This window comes from Mastigoproctus giganteus, chromosome 1 (assembly GCF_048544385.1).
Source record: "Mastigoproctus giganteus isolate SK-2022 chromosome 1, ASM4854438v1, whole genome shotgun sequence".
In the NCBI taxonomy this organism is placed as follows: Eukaryota; Metazoa; Arthropoda; class Arachnida; order Uropygi; family Thelyphonidae; genus Mastigoproctus; species Mastigoproctus giganteus.
In genome coordinates, this window is record NC_143575.1 from 216,626,247 (window position 1) to 216,643,072 (window position 16,826).

Below are 16,826 nucleotides of genomic sequence, written 5' to 3' on the forward strand. Positions count from 1 at the left end.
ATAAAATGTTGCAATTGGGCCTTTGATTTACAGATATCAGAAACAGTTTGTTTTTTTACGCCGTAAATTTCATAAACATGTGCTACTGAGACACCTTGTTCTAATTTTTGAGCCACATTTAAGTTCACACGCTTTCTTTTAACTACTCTTATCACTTCACGCCATTTTAAATTGTAAGGATTGCAAATTTATTTAATAAATAAAGTCACAATTCAGAAATCACAGAAACACTCTGCATACAACCTGACCGCACGATAGCTTGAGACTGAAACAAAGCAAGTCGATAGACCTGCAGTTCAATGTCCCAAGGCACATTCAGCTCGCAAATCACTGCCTGCTCTTATCTGTAATCTGGGAAAACAGCTATTTGAACACATTTTCAGAAAGAATAAAAAACAATTTCCTGAATTTGATTATAAAAATAAAAGTAGGTAATTATCAAAACAATAATGGAAATAGGTAATTATTATTAATTTTTAATAACACTGAAGTTTTGTATAACCTAAAAGAAATAATATGGTTGAGATTAATATGTACATTACTGTATTATTATTTGTCCGGTCTGTAAAATCTGAAATATCGGGGTCTGTTAAATCGAGAGTTTACTGTACTCATTTAATTTGCAAAGGGTTTAATACTGCAAAAAAAAAAAAAAAAAAACCCATTTGGGGTAACAAACCAGGCTTCCACAACTGACTTTAGCTCTCTGTCACCTGTAAAATGAATTTCATAAATATAAGAGTTAAGGTTTCTAAGCAGATAATTCACTTGGGGTCAGATCTTTGCTGTAAGGGGGGGGGGGGGAGTTTAATTATTCAAAGCCATATTCATGAATTTTAGTCTACGCAACTCAGACTTTTGCACGGGTGCATTGTCATTGAGATGCAAAACCTGATGACCCAACTTTCCTCATTTTTTCCCTAAAAGATGCAGCTTTTAACTTTTGCATAAGGTTGGCATAATATTCCCATGTTATTGTGGTTTTAGATGCAAGGTGATCAATTAGCAACAATACCTTTTCAGTTGATCAGAGAGTTCAAAACTTTTTGCACCCTTGGTAATTTGGATTCAGGTTCATAAAACACCAAACAGTATAAAAATCTATCTGGATCAGCAAGAATTAATTTTAAGTTCTTTTTTGATGACTCCACCCTCCTACTTGTCATGAACAGAAAGGTTACTGGAAATCCATGTTACAAAAAAACTTTGAATATACCCAAATGCCCTATATTATTGTTGAAATGCTTCTGTGGAAATGTTACATACTTTTTCAAGTTCAGAAGCACTTTAATTCTACTGTTTTTCTAAAATTTTTTCCTTCAACGATCGCTAATTTTTCAAAATTGATTACTTCAGAAGGCTGACCAGACCTTGGTCCATCCTCAACTGCCTCCTATCCGCTTTCGAACTTTGCCAACCTAACCACCTTGCAATACACTTAAAGGACAGAATTCATGGGATACCTGGTTCCTGGGCAACACAACGCTGTCACCCCTCTCGCTAGGGGACGAACCCACCGCTTGGCAGTTATATAGGTACACTGCATTTGTAGATGGTAATTAAATGTCAGTATGGATAAATGTCACGAGTTAACAGACTTTGAAAGAGGGATGATAGTGGGTGCCCGACACATGGGTTACCCTAACGCAAAGGTGGTACAGAAATTGCACTATCCCATTTCACAGTACCAGGAGTGTATTGGGAATATGCCATTTTCAAAATAACATCTCATCGTGGACAGTGCTGTGGGCACTGTGGTGAAAGTGGTGGATGAACGTGTCCGTCAACATCTGTCTCGCATTGCCAGGCAATTGGAGAGTGACAGTGGCACAAATCACCACTGACTTCAACGAGGGAGGTGCCAGAAACATCTCCACCAAGACCATCAGGCAACAACAGGTTATGGGACGCCGCTGACCCACCACAGTCCCATTGCTAACACCATGACATAGGACTCTACGTCTCAACTTGCCAAAAGAACATTGGCAATGGACCTCGCAGGCTGGTCTCCTGGTCTGATGAGTCCCATTTACAGTTATTTCGAGCGGATGGGAGGGTGCATACCTGGCGGAAACCTGTCATATCAACAAGGAACTGTTCAGGCAGGTGGATGGTCAATAATGGTCTGGGGCGTGTTCAACTGGCACACATTGGGACCTCTGGTATGTCAAATGCATCTCTAAATGGTCCAAGTTAAGTGTCCATCCTTGCAGACCATCTGCATCCCTTTGTGGTCATCGTGCACTCACAGGGCAATAGACTCTTCCAGCAGGACAACGCACCTCCCCACAGAACCGTGGTGACTAGAACATGGTTCGAAGAGCATCCGCAGATTTTACCACAATGGAATAGACTCCCTGTTCACCGGACATGAACCCTGTGGAGCACCTTTGGGATGTTGTGGAAAGGTCCACATTTGAGCTCTGGATCCTCCACCCAGGAATGCAACGGAATTATGGACAGCACTGCAGCAAGCATGGATGGAAATATCTGTGGAACGCTTTTGTGAACTAGCAGACTCAATGCCTCGTCGTGTGACTGCCCTTATCCGGGTGAAAGGTGGGCCTACCCATTACTAGGTAGGTATCCCACTTGGTGTAGTTGCATAACCAGTTGATACTTTGTCAAAAACTTTAGTATTCCTTGATGGATTTCCTTAGCATTTCTGCCCTCTTTGGTCAACCATTTGATTAGTTAATGATGATTTGTTGGATACTCATTCTTCCACCTACATATATAAAATATTAAATTTTAGAAACTGAATAAGATATTGATATACAATTTTTTCATGTTATTTTATAAAATAATACTATCAAAATAATGAATTTATAATTTATTAATAGATTTTATATACCATTTATTAATAGATTTTTGACCTACACTTGTAAATCGCTATGTACATTGATGTGTACTCATAACTTGTCAAATCCCTTGCCTTGTACGCTGAGGATGGGTATTTATTGCCCACTGCATCTGGTTGTGTATGATAAAAGACTTATTTATCACTTCCTTTCTAGTAAAATAATACAAATATACCTTTATTCTCCTTTTCCTGTTCAAAGAGGCCCACTGATTAGCCAAAGATGCTTAAAGTCTTGCTTTTTGCAATCTTTTTGTGCGTCCCCATTTCTACAGACAAAGCTATTTTTCCTATATACTTATAAAAGATATTCAGAGCAACGATCGGTGAGGAACAGTTGGTGGATTTTTGGCTGCTGTAAAGGGATGAGTATTTTTAATTTTTACTGTATTCTTTGTTAATTAACATAGTACATTGTGTTTTACAGAGATTAAATAGGTTTAGTAGCTTTCGTTAGCTTCTTGTAACTAGAGATTTTTGGAAGTTACAACTCCCAGTGTTGGCACCAATATTGCTGAACAAGCTATTTCGCTACGCTATTTCTTATTGTAGTCAATAAAAAATAGCATAATGCATATATCTATCTCAAACTGATAGCGTAAGGTATAAAGTAACACTAGATAGCGTAATACGAAGCACTGTATTAGGAATCTGCTAGCTTATTATAGTATTATCAATTAATCAAAAATATTATTAATCTTATTAAATTTCATTGTTAATTAAATTGTATTTAAACGGAAATCATGACCCAGGCTAGAGCTCCGAAGTAAAGATCACAGACTGGTGAGAAAGTGCTGCGACTCGGGGAGAAACGAAGGGGGCGATTCTCCAACACATCAGACTCAAAAAAAATGTGCTAAATGTTTGCCGACCTTTCTAAAGCAGGACATGATCTAGCCAAGGAGGATACCTTTGTGTGTGCTAGGTGTCTAGAGTGTCAAGAAATTAGGCACCATCTCAGCATTCTGATGGGCATCTATGAGATGCTTGAGGTGTAGAGTAAATGCCCTCAAAGAAATTAATGAGGGGCCCATCATGCTGTAAGCTGACCAGCTCAATGGCAGAGCTCACTCCTGTGCATCAGACAACACAGAGGCAATCGCCAAGGCAGAATGTGCGGGTCCCAAAGGAACCAGTTATTGTTGGTGAATCTATTGTCAGGGAGACGGGGAATATACTATGCAAGAAGGATAGGAGGAACGGGACCAGGGTATGTCTGCCGGGGGCAAAAGTTGATGACGTTGTAGAGCAGATAACATCTTTTAAGGGCACAAAAGGTGATATTGTTGTACACGTTGGAACTTATGACATTAAGAGTAAGAGATCTGCAGATTTACTCAACAAGAACAGGTCAATACTGATAAAACGTCGCGAGTTAGGGTTGAATGGGAAAGTGTCTACAATTCTGCCCAGACATGATAGGAGGGGGTATATGATGAAAACCTTGTCAATCAATTCTGCCCTGGAGAGATCGTGCAAGGCTCAAGGAGCAGAATTTTTTTCAGACTGGTCTGTGCTTGTTGACAGGAGAGACTGCTTCTACAGGGATGGGGTACACTTAAATACAAAGGGTGCAAGAATATTTGCTGATGCTATTGACGCAGTGTTAGATGGGACGGAAGATTGCTAGCTTGGGGAGATATACAGACTAAAAGGTTAACAGCGGCTGCAGGCAGAGGCAAAAGTGATTCTTGCACTATTACAATGCTTCTATTAGAATGAGCAGCAGCCTGGAAAGCAAGACAATGGAAATTTATAGGACTGATAGGAGTCATAGTGAAACAAGTAAATACATGGGCTGTGTTAGGATAACTAAGAGTATGAACAGGTGCATGTATATTTGCATGTACACCAATGCTAGGAGTATAGTTAATAAATTTGATGAGATTGAAGTGCTAGTTAAGAAATCAAAAGCAGATATTGTCGGGATATCAGAGACGTGGTGTCACACAGAAGTAAGTTGAGCAGAATTGGAAGTTGGAGAGTTCAATGTGCACAGAAAGGATATACAGGACAGGACAGGTCAGGAAGGGTTATGCTATTAGTTAAGAAACACCAAATTTAAGGAAGTGCATCCAATTGACTTTGGTGGACAATGCAATGCGAGTCTGTATGGTGTGACACATAAGCACGGAGAAATGAAAAATTAGAGTAGGTGGGTGTTTCAGGCCTAATGAATCTGGTGAGTATAATAAGCAATTGTGCAGAGAAATAGAGTGGGCCAGTAAATCAGAATGTCTTATCATGGGGGATTTTAACTTTTCAGATATCAACTGAAACTTGTGGATTGGTCACTTGCACAATAGCACAACTTTCGGGGATTTATTGGATGACTTTTCTACAGCAACATGTTCGAGAGGCAACCAGAGGGAGTAATAATCTTGATCAGATTATCAGCAGTGATTATTCATGCATTAAGAATTTACAGATAAAGGAACCACTGGGTGATAGTGATCACAATTTATTGATGTGGGAATTACTTTAAGATGTAACTACCATCAAGGCTAAAGAGAAGAGCTTTTGCTTTCGTAAAGGTGACTACAGGGGTCTCAGACAATTTTTAAATTCTGTATAGTGGGATCAACTGATGTTACCAACATTGAATTCTAAATGGGAAGCCTTCAGGGATTTAATTTTGGAAGTTACTAGGCTTTTCATTCCAACTAAGAAATACTGTTCAAGGTTTAGGCCTAAATGGATGTCAGATGAATTAATGATGCTAGAGAAGAATAATGGCAGAAAAGAAAAATGTATTGTATGCATATAAATTATCACGTGACACAGAAGCCTATGACCGATATAAACTAGTCTGTAATCAAGTCACAAAGGAGGTTAGGCAGCAAAAGCGGATTACGAGAAATCTTTGACCAAGAATGCAAAGAGTTCTATACTTATGTAAACTCTAGAAGGAAAGGGATGATCCAGATTGGACCACTTAACATAGATGGGTGATTATTGATGATCATGCTCAGGTAGCTGATAAACTGAATGAGTATTTTTCATGTACATTCACAAAAGGAGTTATTCAATGAGGGGAGTGCCAGAAGTTTATCAAACTATAACAGGGAGCTAAGTGATTTTGTAATAACTGAGAGCAAAGTGGAGGAGAAATTGTTGAAATTAAACATAAAAAAGGCACCTGCTGTGGACAGGATCTATACAGCTATATTAAAGGAGGCAGCAAAGTAAGCAAACCCTTAGCCATAATAATGAGAGCTTTTTTGGACTTAGGGGAAGTCCCTGTGGACTGCAAATGTATCACCAATTCGCAAAGGGGGTTTAAAAGGTGACACAAATAACTACAGACCTGTTAATTTAACCTCTGTTCCAGGGAAAATAATGGAATCACTGGTTAAAGCATTGCAGGATCATCTAGACAAGACTGCAGCAATAATTCAGACACAGCATGGGTTTGTTAAGGGAGGTCTTGTCTGAACCAATTTGATTGGATACTATGATGTGGTCACAAAGGAACTGGATGCAAAAAATAATTTTGATATCATATACAGTGGTACCTTGGATTGCGAGTAACTTGGTCTACGAGTGTTTTGCAAGACGAGCAAAAATTTTTAATAAATTTTAACTTGATAAACGAGCGAGGTCTTGCAATATGAGTACAGTCAGTCCTCGTATAACACGTGTTCACACTACACGAATTCGATCATACACGATTTATAAATACGCGAACGATAGCTTATATAACACGAACCAAATTTGCTTATGCACGATTCGTCTTTGTGTTTACAAGAAATGGCAGTAGAACGCAGAATCACCCCAACCGAACGCAACACGATAGGAATGAAGAGAAGATTCTGAAAATGTATTTTTTTTTATATCAGTGAAGGGGAAACACATTTCACTATAATAACGTAAAAAACAACACAATTTCAGCTATCAGTATAATCGCAAATGCAATTAGATCAAGTTTACTACCAGTTTATAACAGATTCCACTAGCAGGAACATAACTGGAAATTGTTTTTATTGTTTTATGGTAGTAACCCCTAGAAATGTGCTTTAGTAAAATGTGAGGTGTTAATAGTGTATCTCTGCCTTTATGGTGTTGTTTATTCAATTACTACGTGCGCGCACAGCTTTGTTTATGTGTATCAAGCGTGCCTCCTCATTTTGTAATAGTGTGAGCGGAGAATCTGTTTAACGACAATGCAATGTCATATTTCTGTGAAATCCTCAAGAGGAGGCAAGTGTCATTGGAGAGGTTCCTTGTTAAAGTCGCACAAAAAGAAAGAGTCAACAGATAGCAGTGATTCCGTTAGTGACAGTGAAAGTCGTCCTACCATAAATTCGATTGCTTTATGTATATTAAATTTAAATATTAAAAATATGAAAAGGTATGTATGTATTTTGTATTAATCATTTTTACAATATATGAATATTTTTGAGTTTTGGAACAAATCATCTGGGTTTCCATGATTTCTTATGGGAAAATTCGCTTTGATATACGAGTGCTTTGGATTACGAGCACGTTTCCGGAACGAATTATGCTCACACACCAAGGTACCACTGTACTTGAATTTCAGGAAAGCTTTTTACACTGTTGTGCATGGAAGACTACTGTACAAATTGGAGCAGAATGGTATTAAGGGTAAGTTGCTACAATGGATAAAGGGATGGTTGACATGGAGACGACAGAGAGTGGTAATCAATGGACACTGCTCTTCCTGGACAAATGTTATTAGTGGAGTTCCCCAGGGTTCGCTGTTGGGCCCATTGTTGTTTTGTATATTTATCAATGATATTGATGAAGGTATATCAGGTTTAATGCCTAAGTTTGCAGATGATAGAAAGCTTGGCAGGGTTGTTAACGACAGTAAAGACAGTATGCTACTCCAACCGGATTTAGATAAGTTGAGCAATTGGGCTGAGAAGTGGCAACTGAAGTTTAACATTGACAAATGCAAAGTACTGCATATGGGTAGCAATAACCCAAGAGAAACGTACCAACTGTGTGGTACTACACTCAGGGAAGTGGAATGTGAAAAAGACCTGGGGGTAATGGTGCAGTCAAATATGAAGTTCACTGAACAGTGCAGACAGGCTGCCAGGGCAGGTCATGGAGTCTTATCAATGATATATAGGAATTTTGCTAGCTGGGGAGAGGGAGGTGATTATCCCATTATACAAGGCAATGGTTAGGCCAAACCTAGAGTACTGTGTACAGGTTTTGCTAGAAGAATGGTTACAATTAGACCAAAACACAATAAAACACCTTACAGAATCAATGCCATGCCATAAACTTCCTGTTATTCAAAACAAAGAGGACCTGATTCAATACTGAATAAAGGTTTAATTTTTTGGCCAGTGTGTGTTTCAGCATATACAGTCTGTCCTCGTATAGCACGATAGTTGTGTTCCTAGAAACCCTCGTGCAATGCAAAATCGTGCAATATAAACAACAGGCCCTATGGGAAAAGTGGGGTTAGGTGCCGACCACCCAAGATTGAACACATATTTGGAACCAAAACATTACCAAACACAATAAATAATCGGGTAATTTTAATCGTTATAAAATACATAAGTATTTTATAACAATTAAAATACGTAATAAGAAATATAATATATTTTTTATTATAATATAATAAAAAATAAAATATTTTTTATTATTTATTATATTATAATAAAGTATTTTTAGTATTTTTTTAATACTAAAAAAGTATTCTTTACGAATAAAATACGTATTTTATTCGTAAAAAATTTATTATATTAAATAAAATAGTCGTAATAAAATGCTTACGTATTTTATAACGACTATTACGTAATAAAATATTGCTAATGCTTTTGCTTCTATCATAAGCAAACTTGTGTTTTGTTTGATTTTCTATCCAAACAGATGACAGCCGTTCCATCTCTTCCAATTCTGTGTCTTAATCTAATGGATTTTAATTACACTTTTGAGTTGTTCCCGCTATGAAAGTTGTTTTTATTTTCTCTGCATTCTTTGTAATTCTCGGCGTTGACTCATTTAGGTCTGTAGCACGTGCACTATCACATGGTCTTTCATTTCGCTCAAAGCGCTTCACAATTTCATATTTTTTTCTCTATGGACAGAGGCGGACTGGCCATAAGCCTTACCGGGGGAAACCCTGGTGGGCCGGTGTGATTTTGGCCATAAACGCTAGTATGAGGCCACTATAAATTTTCCCGGGTAAGAATTTTTGACCCAGTCTGCCTCTGTTTATCGATATTGCTTTTTTTTTCTCTTTCTGAATCTGCAGTGTCTTTACCAGGATGCTTCCTTTTCACACCTTTTAAGTATAGCGCAATTACAAAACGAGGAGGCATGCTTAATACACATAAAGCTGCGCGCGTATAGCAACTGAATAAACAACACTGTAAAGGCCGAGATACACTAACACCCCACATTTTACTAAAGCATATTTCTGGGGGTTACTACCATAAAACAATAAAAACAATTTCCAGTTTCGTTTCTGCTAGTGGAATCTGTTATAAACTGGTTGTAAACCCGATCTAATTGCATTTGCGATAATACCGATAGCTGGAATTGTGTGGGTTTTTACGTTATTATGGTGAAATGTGTTTCCCCTTCACTGATATAAAACACATAAATACATTTTCAGAATCTTCTTCATTCCTATCGCGTTGCGTTCGGTTGGGGTGATTCCGCGTTCGACTGCCATTTCTTGTAAACACAAAGGCGAATCGTGCATAAGCGAATTCGGTTCGTGTTATATAAGATAACGTTCCCCTATTTATAAATCGTGTATGATCAAATTCGTGTAATGTAAACACGTGTTATACGAGGACCGACTGTAGGTAGATTTCTATTTTCTGTCTTAAATTTGTGCGTAACATATTTGCTGCCTTTATGCATACAAGCGTAAAACAGCAATAGGAGTGACATGTCACAATGCATATCTACATTCAAAACGCACCCAAGTGCTGTGCTGTACCATAACACCTATGAGCAGTCATTCTTAAGCAGTCAACCAAAGAGTGCAGTAAACATAAAGGCAAATGAAATTAATAACTCCTCAGTATTGACATACTCAGTGAATGCTTGGCTTTTGTTTATAGACTTGGAACACAGTTTTGTTTTTTGCTTATGTTGATATTAGTTTAATGTACATGAATAAATTTTTCATAAAATTTTAAGATTAGCTCTGATTTTCAGCTAAGCACAGAAGTTGTTTGCTTTTAGCTATGAGTTCCAAACCTTTAATTTTCGACCATTGTATACAAATTTTCTGTATGTCGGGGATGTTATGGCACGTTGAACATTGAAAATTATGGTGGTACGTTGAATGAGCTTTCAGATTTAAGTGGCAGCAAACATGCTAAACTTACTCAACATACAAGTTGACCCCCTTTTTGCAGTTACCTTTTGCATTTTAATTAGTAGCAATTACAGTGAAATCCACATTAAGAACCACTGTATACTTTTTAATTCAATTACTTACACTTTTTCATTTAAAAGTTTACACTGCGGCATTTCATTAAACTGCACAATAAACTGGAAAGCATACACAGCACTTGCTAATGTAGAAGGTCACAAAATCAAAACCTACAGCATGGATGATGAGTTGTTATAACTGTCACTGATGCTGTATGCGTACGTGTGAAGCTTTGATTATACAGGGTGGCCACTGAAAGACTGAAGGGTTTGAAAAAGTCATAACTTGTTCATTTTTAATCTTTTTTATTTTCTTTTTTTTAAAGATTATAGAGCATCCCTTGGAGATTAAAATGGCTACGTATGATGTTCAGCAACAAGTAAAACTCGTTGGGTTTTTCTATTCCAGTGAAAGATCAATTATTGAAACTCAGAGAAAATACCGGCAACATTTTAAAGTCCTCCTAGCGATAACATGATTTGGAACCTAATTGCCTGGTTTGAAAGAACTGGATCAGTCGGCGATCTTCCGGGAAGAGGTCCTAAGCATACTGTGTGCACTGAAGCAGCGGTGGAAGCTGTACGGCAGAGTGTCTTTGAGGATCCATCTGCCTCTACCCGTCGTCGCTCTGCTCAACTAGGCATCAACAGAACATCGCTTCAGAAGATTCTGAAAGGGTGGTCAGTCTTTCAGTGGCCACATTTTAATCTCCAAGGGATACTCTATAAGCTGTAAAAAAAAGAAAATAAAAAAGATTAAAAATGAACACGTTATGACTTTTTCAAACCCTTCAGTGTTTCAATGGCCACCCTATATAACCGAGTTATTCATTGTCGCCTTGTTTAGCAAATTGGGTTCTACGTAAATTGTACTGCAAATTGGTTTCTATGTACCTCAATATGGCAGTGCGATTGCTATAAGAAATTGATAATTCCCGAAGTTTACTTTTCAAGATCTGAAATAAACCAGAAAGTGCAAATTGTTTTTATTGTTTTATGGTCGTGACCTCCAAAAATGTGCTTTAGAAAAATAGCACAAAGCCGTTCAAAGTTGGTTTTGATAATGATGAAAGTATAGTGCATTTTAATGATTTGAATTGGCAACTAATACAATTTACACTATAAAAACAACATGACTGTTTGTACTGTCTGCAAAATGATTGCGAAATCTGAAGTGACAGGACATCTTGGTATTCAACCAGATAGAGGTTGAAAACGAGTGGACTCCTCTTGTGTTGAAAATGTGGCCATGGCTGTCATGGATTTATCAAGTCAATCTTCATGTGGTAGCACAAGGGTGCCAGCTGTTTCTCGTGAAGTGGACATGCTGTATTCCACTGCAAGGCTAGTAATGCGTCAGGTGTTGCAGTACTATCCTTACAAGATGCACATGCTACAGCAGCTAAAGCATCCCGCCAAGTCTCTTAGCTTTCTGCCAAACCTTAAAGAACCCTTGACACTCTGCCACATCACAAGTAACGATGCTAATCTGCTGGAGTTCTTTCACTTTACAAAGCAGATAAAATTATATGATCATTTTTGAGTAATGCCATAACAGTCAACATGCATAAGTAACATTCATAACAGTGATAGGTGCAATATGGCCAAAGTAGCCCTTGCACCAAAAAAAAAAAAAAAAAAAAACAACAGCTAAAGCATGGTGATGCAGATATTCGTTTCACATATGCACTTCAGTTTCTGGCATGAATGACAGTGGATATCACTTGGCCATGGAACATCCTTTGGAGTGATGAAGCCCACTTCTACTTAAATGGACAAGTGAATACGCACAACTGTCACATTTGGGCAACAGAAAACCTTTGAGTTATCCAAGAGGTCCCGTTGCATTCTCCAAAAGTGACAGTGGTGTGGATTTACAGCTACATTCATAATTGGGCCATATTTTTTTGAACAGGTAACACTGACTGGACCCCGCACCTGTTCCATTACTAGACAGCAATATTATGAAATGTTGGCAAATTTCGCAATACCAGAGCTGCAACAACGTGGGTGCCTTCAGGATACCATATTTATGCAAGATGGTGCAACACCCCACATCCACCGTTGTGTCCAAAGATTGCCAAGGCAACAACTTTACAGAGGAACGGGTCATCAGCCGTTGTTTCCAGACATCTTGGCCACCCAGATCACCAGACCTCACCTCGTGCGACTTCTGGTTGTGGGGTTTTTTGAACAACCAGGTGTATAGCGAAGGATGTCAAACTCTGGCAGATCTGAAGGACAGCATTAAACGTCATGTGCTGGCTATTCCAGTTGATATGTTATGTTCTGCTGTAGAAAATGCTGTTCTTCGAATGAAAAAAACTGTTGACCAAAATGGAGGACACATTGAACAATTGTAGTGCTATTCAAGTGATTTATATTGCCACAGCGCCATATAGTGACAAATTTTTTAACTAATTTTTTTTCCCAATAAATGGTGAACACATTCTTTATTGTACCTGTTGTCCAAATTTATCTTCAGGACGAGCCTTAGAACTTGCTCCAGAGCCCTCTACATAGGGATACTTTAATTTTAATAACCCTGTATTTGCGTAAGACAAATAAGAAAAATCATTAAACGTGTGCCATTCCTTTCAAATATCACTCAATGGAAAAAGAAGAGTGGAAGAAAACAAAAATCTTAGTATTATAGTACACAGGTACAAATCTACACCTCTATCTACTACCTACCTTTATTTTAAGGTATCATAACAAAAATGTACACAACACATTTTTGAACATACCTCATGTGTTCCATGAGAAAAATTAAGCCGAGCAATATTCATTCCAGCCTTTATCATCTCAACCAACGTGTCAACATCCCGAGATGATGGCCCTGCAATATAACATTATCTAAATAAATCTGTTCAGATAATGCATACAATTTATACAATATATTTCTCAAAAGTTAGATTAATACATTCAATGCATTACATTTTGGACACATTAACAAATAATAATAATTCATAATTTATAACAAAAAAAAAAAAAATTTTTTTTGAACAATGTAAAAACATTTAATTTCCATGTATCTGCCATATTACCCATTCATTCTTCCAACCAGTGAATGGTGATAAACAATATCCAGTGCTTCAGTTACAAATATAGTATAACCATATACCATACCATTCAGAATTACAAGTTTATAATTATTTTACTTATTTTGGACCCAAGAATATATCCAAAAATACTTTTGAAACAAGCTGTACTTTCTGTATACGAATACATGCATTTAATAACCTTAGCCATTTTCATTACAACCAGATAGATACCATTGGCTCCACATGCTCTCCCCACATTCAAATCTGGTAATTTCTTTTCTAGAGCTTTTTCACTTATAAATTTATTTAATACTGAATAACTGTTAGCCAAACTAAGAGTCTTTCCCCCACCCCTTAAAAAGTATATTCTGCAAATATAGGTAACTGCAGAAAGTAGAGTTTCAAAGAAAGGAAATCAAAGAGTTCCAAATGATTAGTGGAATTGGGAGATAGACACAACAGATGAATTTGAGAGAATGCGGTAGAGAGATTTCAAGCCAGAAAAGACCAAAAGAGGAGATTCTAGATTATTAAATCTCTGACAGGGAATATCAGAGTGGCCATGTGCACAAGTGCCACCTTTGAAGCTAAAGGTTGTTGTTTGTTATTTGGTTTTTGGGAGCATTAGCAACTAAGGCCATATTGCTCCAGAATATGCGGTGGTCATTCCCTGACCTTTCCGCATCCTCCGTATTTGGTGGTGACTGGCTCGAACCCCGGTCTAATCAAGAAGCGTGTGCTACGCACTGCTGCTGCTCCTTCCCACCTGGCTACGAAGGCGCCAAAGCTAAAGGAATCTACAGCAAATAATTAGGACAACTGAGATGAGTTGCAGTTAAATCAACTGATAATTGGGATTCTGTTAGAAAAAAAGTTAGTGGGGCTTGGCAGACTGCAAGTTGAAATGGACATTACTGAAATTGAGACCACGTATGTGTAATGAATGAGGAAGTGATTGGAAGGTTTAGATCATTTTGCAGATAAGTTTGTTCTATTAGTCTGACTATTCATAATGCTTTCTATAGTAAAGAAAAGGCAGGAGATGGGGGGGGGGGTATGTTAATGAAATAATGAAATTTTTGAATATGGCATATACATGACAAGAATATACACAGCTCCTTAACATAATGTGGCTTTGGAAATTCTCTCCACCCACACACACACTACTCAGACTCCCTCATTGCTATCTGCCAGGTTAGTTGAATTAACGATTTTGGTTTAGATTATTAACAAGGAAAAGCAAGAGGATCAAAGCTAAGTCTAAATACATTTGCCTTGTTGGAATGTTCATTATGCTTTTATATGGCAATGGAACTAAGTTACGGACAGAAATATTCTTAGATAATGATTCCCTACAGATAAAAAAACTGAATCCAGTATTATGATCTAACCAGCAGCTAAATACACTTTGCAACAAACTAATTTTTCAAAGGACTGATCCATTCATAATGTCAAAGTTAAATCATTCTTTTTAAACAAACACTTTTTTTGAAGTGGAACATGTTTAATGAAGTTGGCAAATTTAGATGATTTAAAGTTTTTTTTCATGTGTAAACACCTTTGGCGAAAACCTACTAAATTTCGGACGGTAGTAAAATCAATGTCACGATTTTGCAATGCAGAAATGACATTTGATGCCATTTCCCTTTCATAACAAAAAATGGGGTCGGGAGAGGAGATTGCACAAAGGATCAGGGGAGGTGACCTTGGATGAGCTCAGAGCTGGCATAAACTAGCTGGTTGCAGAAAAACATTTATGATTTAGGCATACCACTTAGATAGTTTTGGGCTAACCATTGCCACACGTGGCAAAAACCTTTTGGTAACCAGAGAAATGGATATCTTGCAAAATTTAAAGTAAAGCATTTAAAGCAAAGGATCATGGGAGGTGATTTTGCATATGCTCAGAGCTGGCATAAACAAGCTGGTTGCAGAAAAAAGTTTGATTCAAGCATACCACTTAGGTAGTTTTGGGCTAACCACTGCTACTTGTGACAGAAACCTTTCAGTAACCAGAGAAATAGATATCTTGAGGGTAGTAATCTTGGATATGCTTCAGCCTTACGAGTTGAAGCATATGTAATGTAGGCATTACAGTACCCATCTGTATTACTGAAGCGGTTGTATATTTCCATCAAGAGGCAAATCAAATGTTTTTCTGCAACCAGCTGGGCCAGTCAAGAATATTTGAATCAGGTCATGAGTGGGAGATAAGACTCCAAATTACATGTATGAGAAGAATCTTTTGCTTGTCATTGGCCATTCTCATTAAGTTGCAGAAGTCCTCGTTAGTGATAAAGTTTTTGCATTTTTTGCAATTGCACTGAGTGGGTTGAGCGTTGCGAGCTTCAGATCCTCATTCATCTCACTGTTTGGATGATCATAAAAGTTTTGAAAGGGGTCTTCTTCTCGCATTGGCATTACAAGGCTATGCAGGTAATTACAGCATGTTCGTCAGGGTCACCGTTGTTGTCTTGACACATTGTCTTACGTATTTCAACTGTTTTGCAAATGTCCAAGTCCAATTCATGATCTAGTACGAGCTCTTCATTGTCATCATAGATCTTGACATATTTCATCTCTGACAGTATCTGTTTCCTCATTGTGAAACAGAATGTGCAGCGTTACCATCTTGCACTTGTACTTGTTCAGATCCTGAGTGCCGACCGGACTAGCCAGGTGGGTAAAGTGACTGCCTGGCAACCCAAAGGTCGCGGGTTTGAATCCTGCCTCGGGCATGGATCAGAGTACTGCAAAAACCTTGGGAGGTGCATTATAGCCACAGAAGCCGATGCGCCAATAACTAACAAAAAAAAAAAAAAAAAAAAAAAAAGATCCTGAGCCCAGTCAGTTTCAATAGCATATTATGCATGTATACTGTTGTTTCTTGCAGATCTTTTAGCGCTGCATGTATAATTTGCAACAAAGAATGCCAGAGTAACATGATAGTATGATTGTAACAAACATACTATTCAACTAATGGCTACAATCAAATGGGTAATTAGGCTATTGGCCTAACCTCTTCTAAATATTGATTCGGTAGAGTAAGCAGCGGGCATGTATATCCTATTTATCATTAACATTGATTCGGTAGAGTAAGTAGCGGACATGAGATTGTTCACTATTTCGGTTCTAGCTGTTTGAAATTTAGTAGGTGTCGTCAAAAGATGTTTATACGTAAAACATCTTTCTTGTGTACAGGGTACACACGTGATTTTTTTTTTTTTTTTAAGAAAGCCCCAAGCATAAAACCTATAGTACTTAGTAGCATGTATGGGTTGAAGAGATAAAAGAAGATACTTGTTGACATTAGACCTGAATTTTTGTAGATTGTAATTTTCAGGAAATATGTATAAAGGAAGGTTGTTCCAGGAAATTAAAGTTGAAGGAATAAATGAGGAAAAAGAAAATATAATTCTGTGTGTTTGAAGTTGGACAGTAAAAGGATGCTGACTAGTTGCAGCACATGTTCGAACTGGTTTGGAAGAGAGTGGGAATTATTGAAGCCAATTCTGAAGAACAGTGCACGCAGAAGTATCTATAGAAAAGGT

General features: G+C 37.7%; 1 protein-coding gene across 1 annotated transcript in view; it reads right to left on the reverse strand.

The window, feature by feature from the left end:
- The window catches only part of LOC150091523 (pyruvate kinase PKM-like), a 182,660-nt gene that overhangs the window by 121,692 nt on the left and 44,142 nt on the right, over positions 1 to 16,826 (reverse strand). The window contains exon 3 of the mRNA XM_090376074.1: positions 12,979 to 13,070. Within this exon, the coding sequence (XP_090232200.1) occupies positions 12,979 to 13,070 (92 nt within the window). The remainder of the gene's footprint in view (positions 1 to 12,978; positions 13,071 to 16,826) is intronic.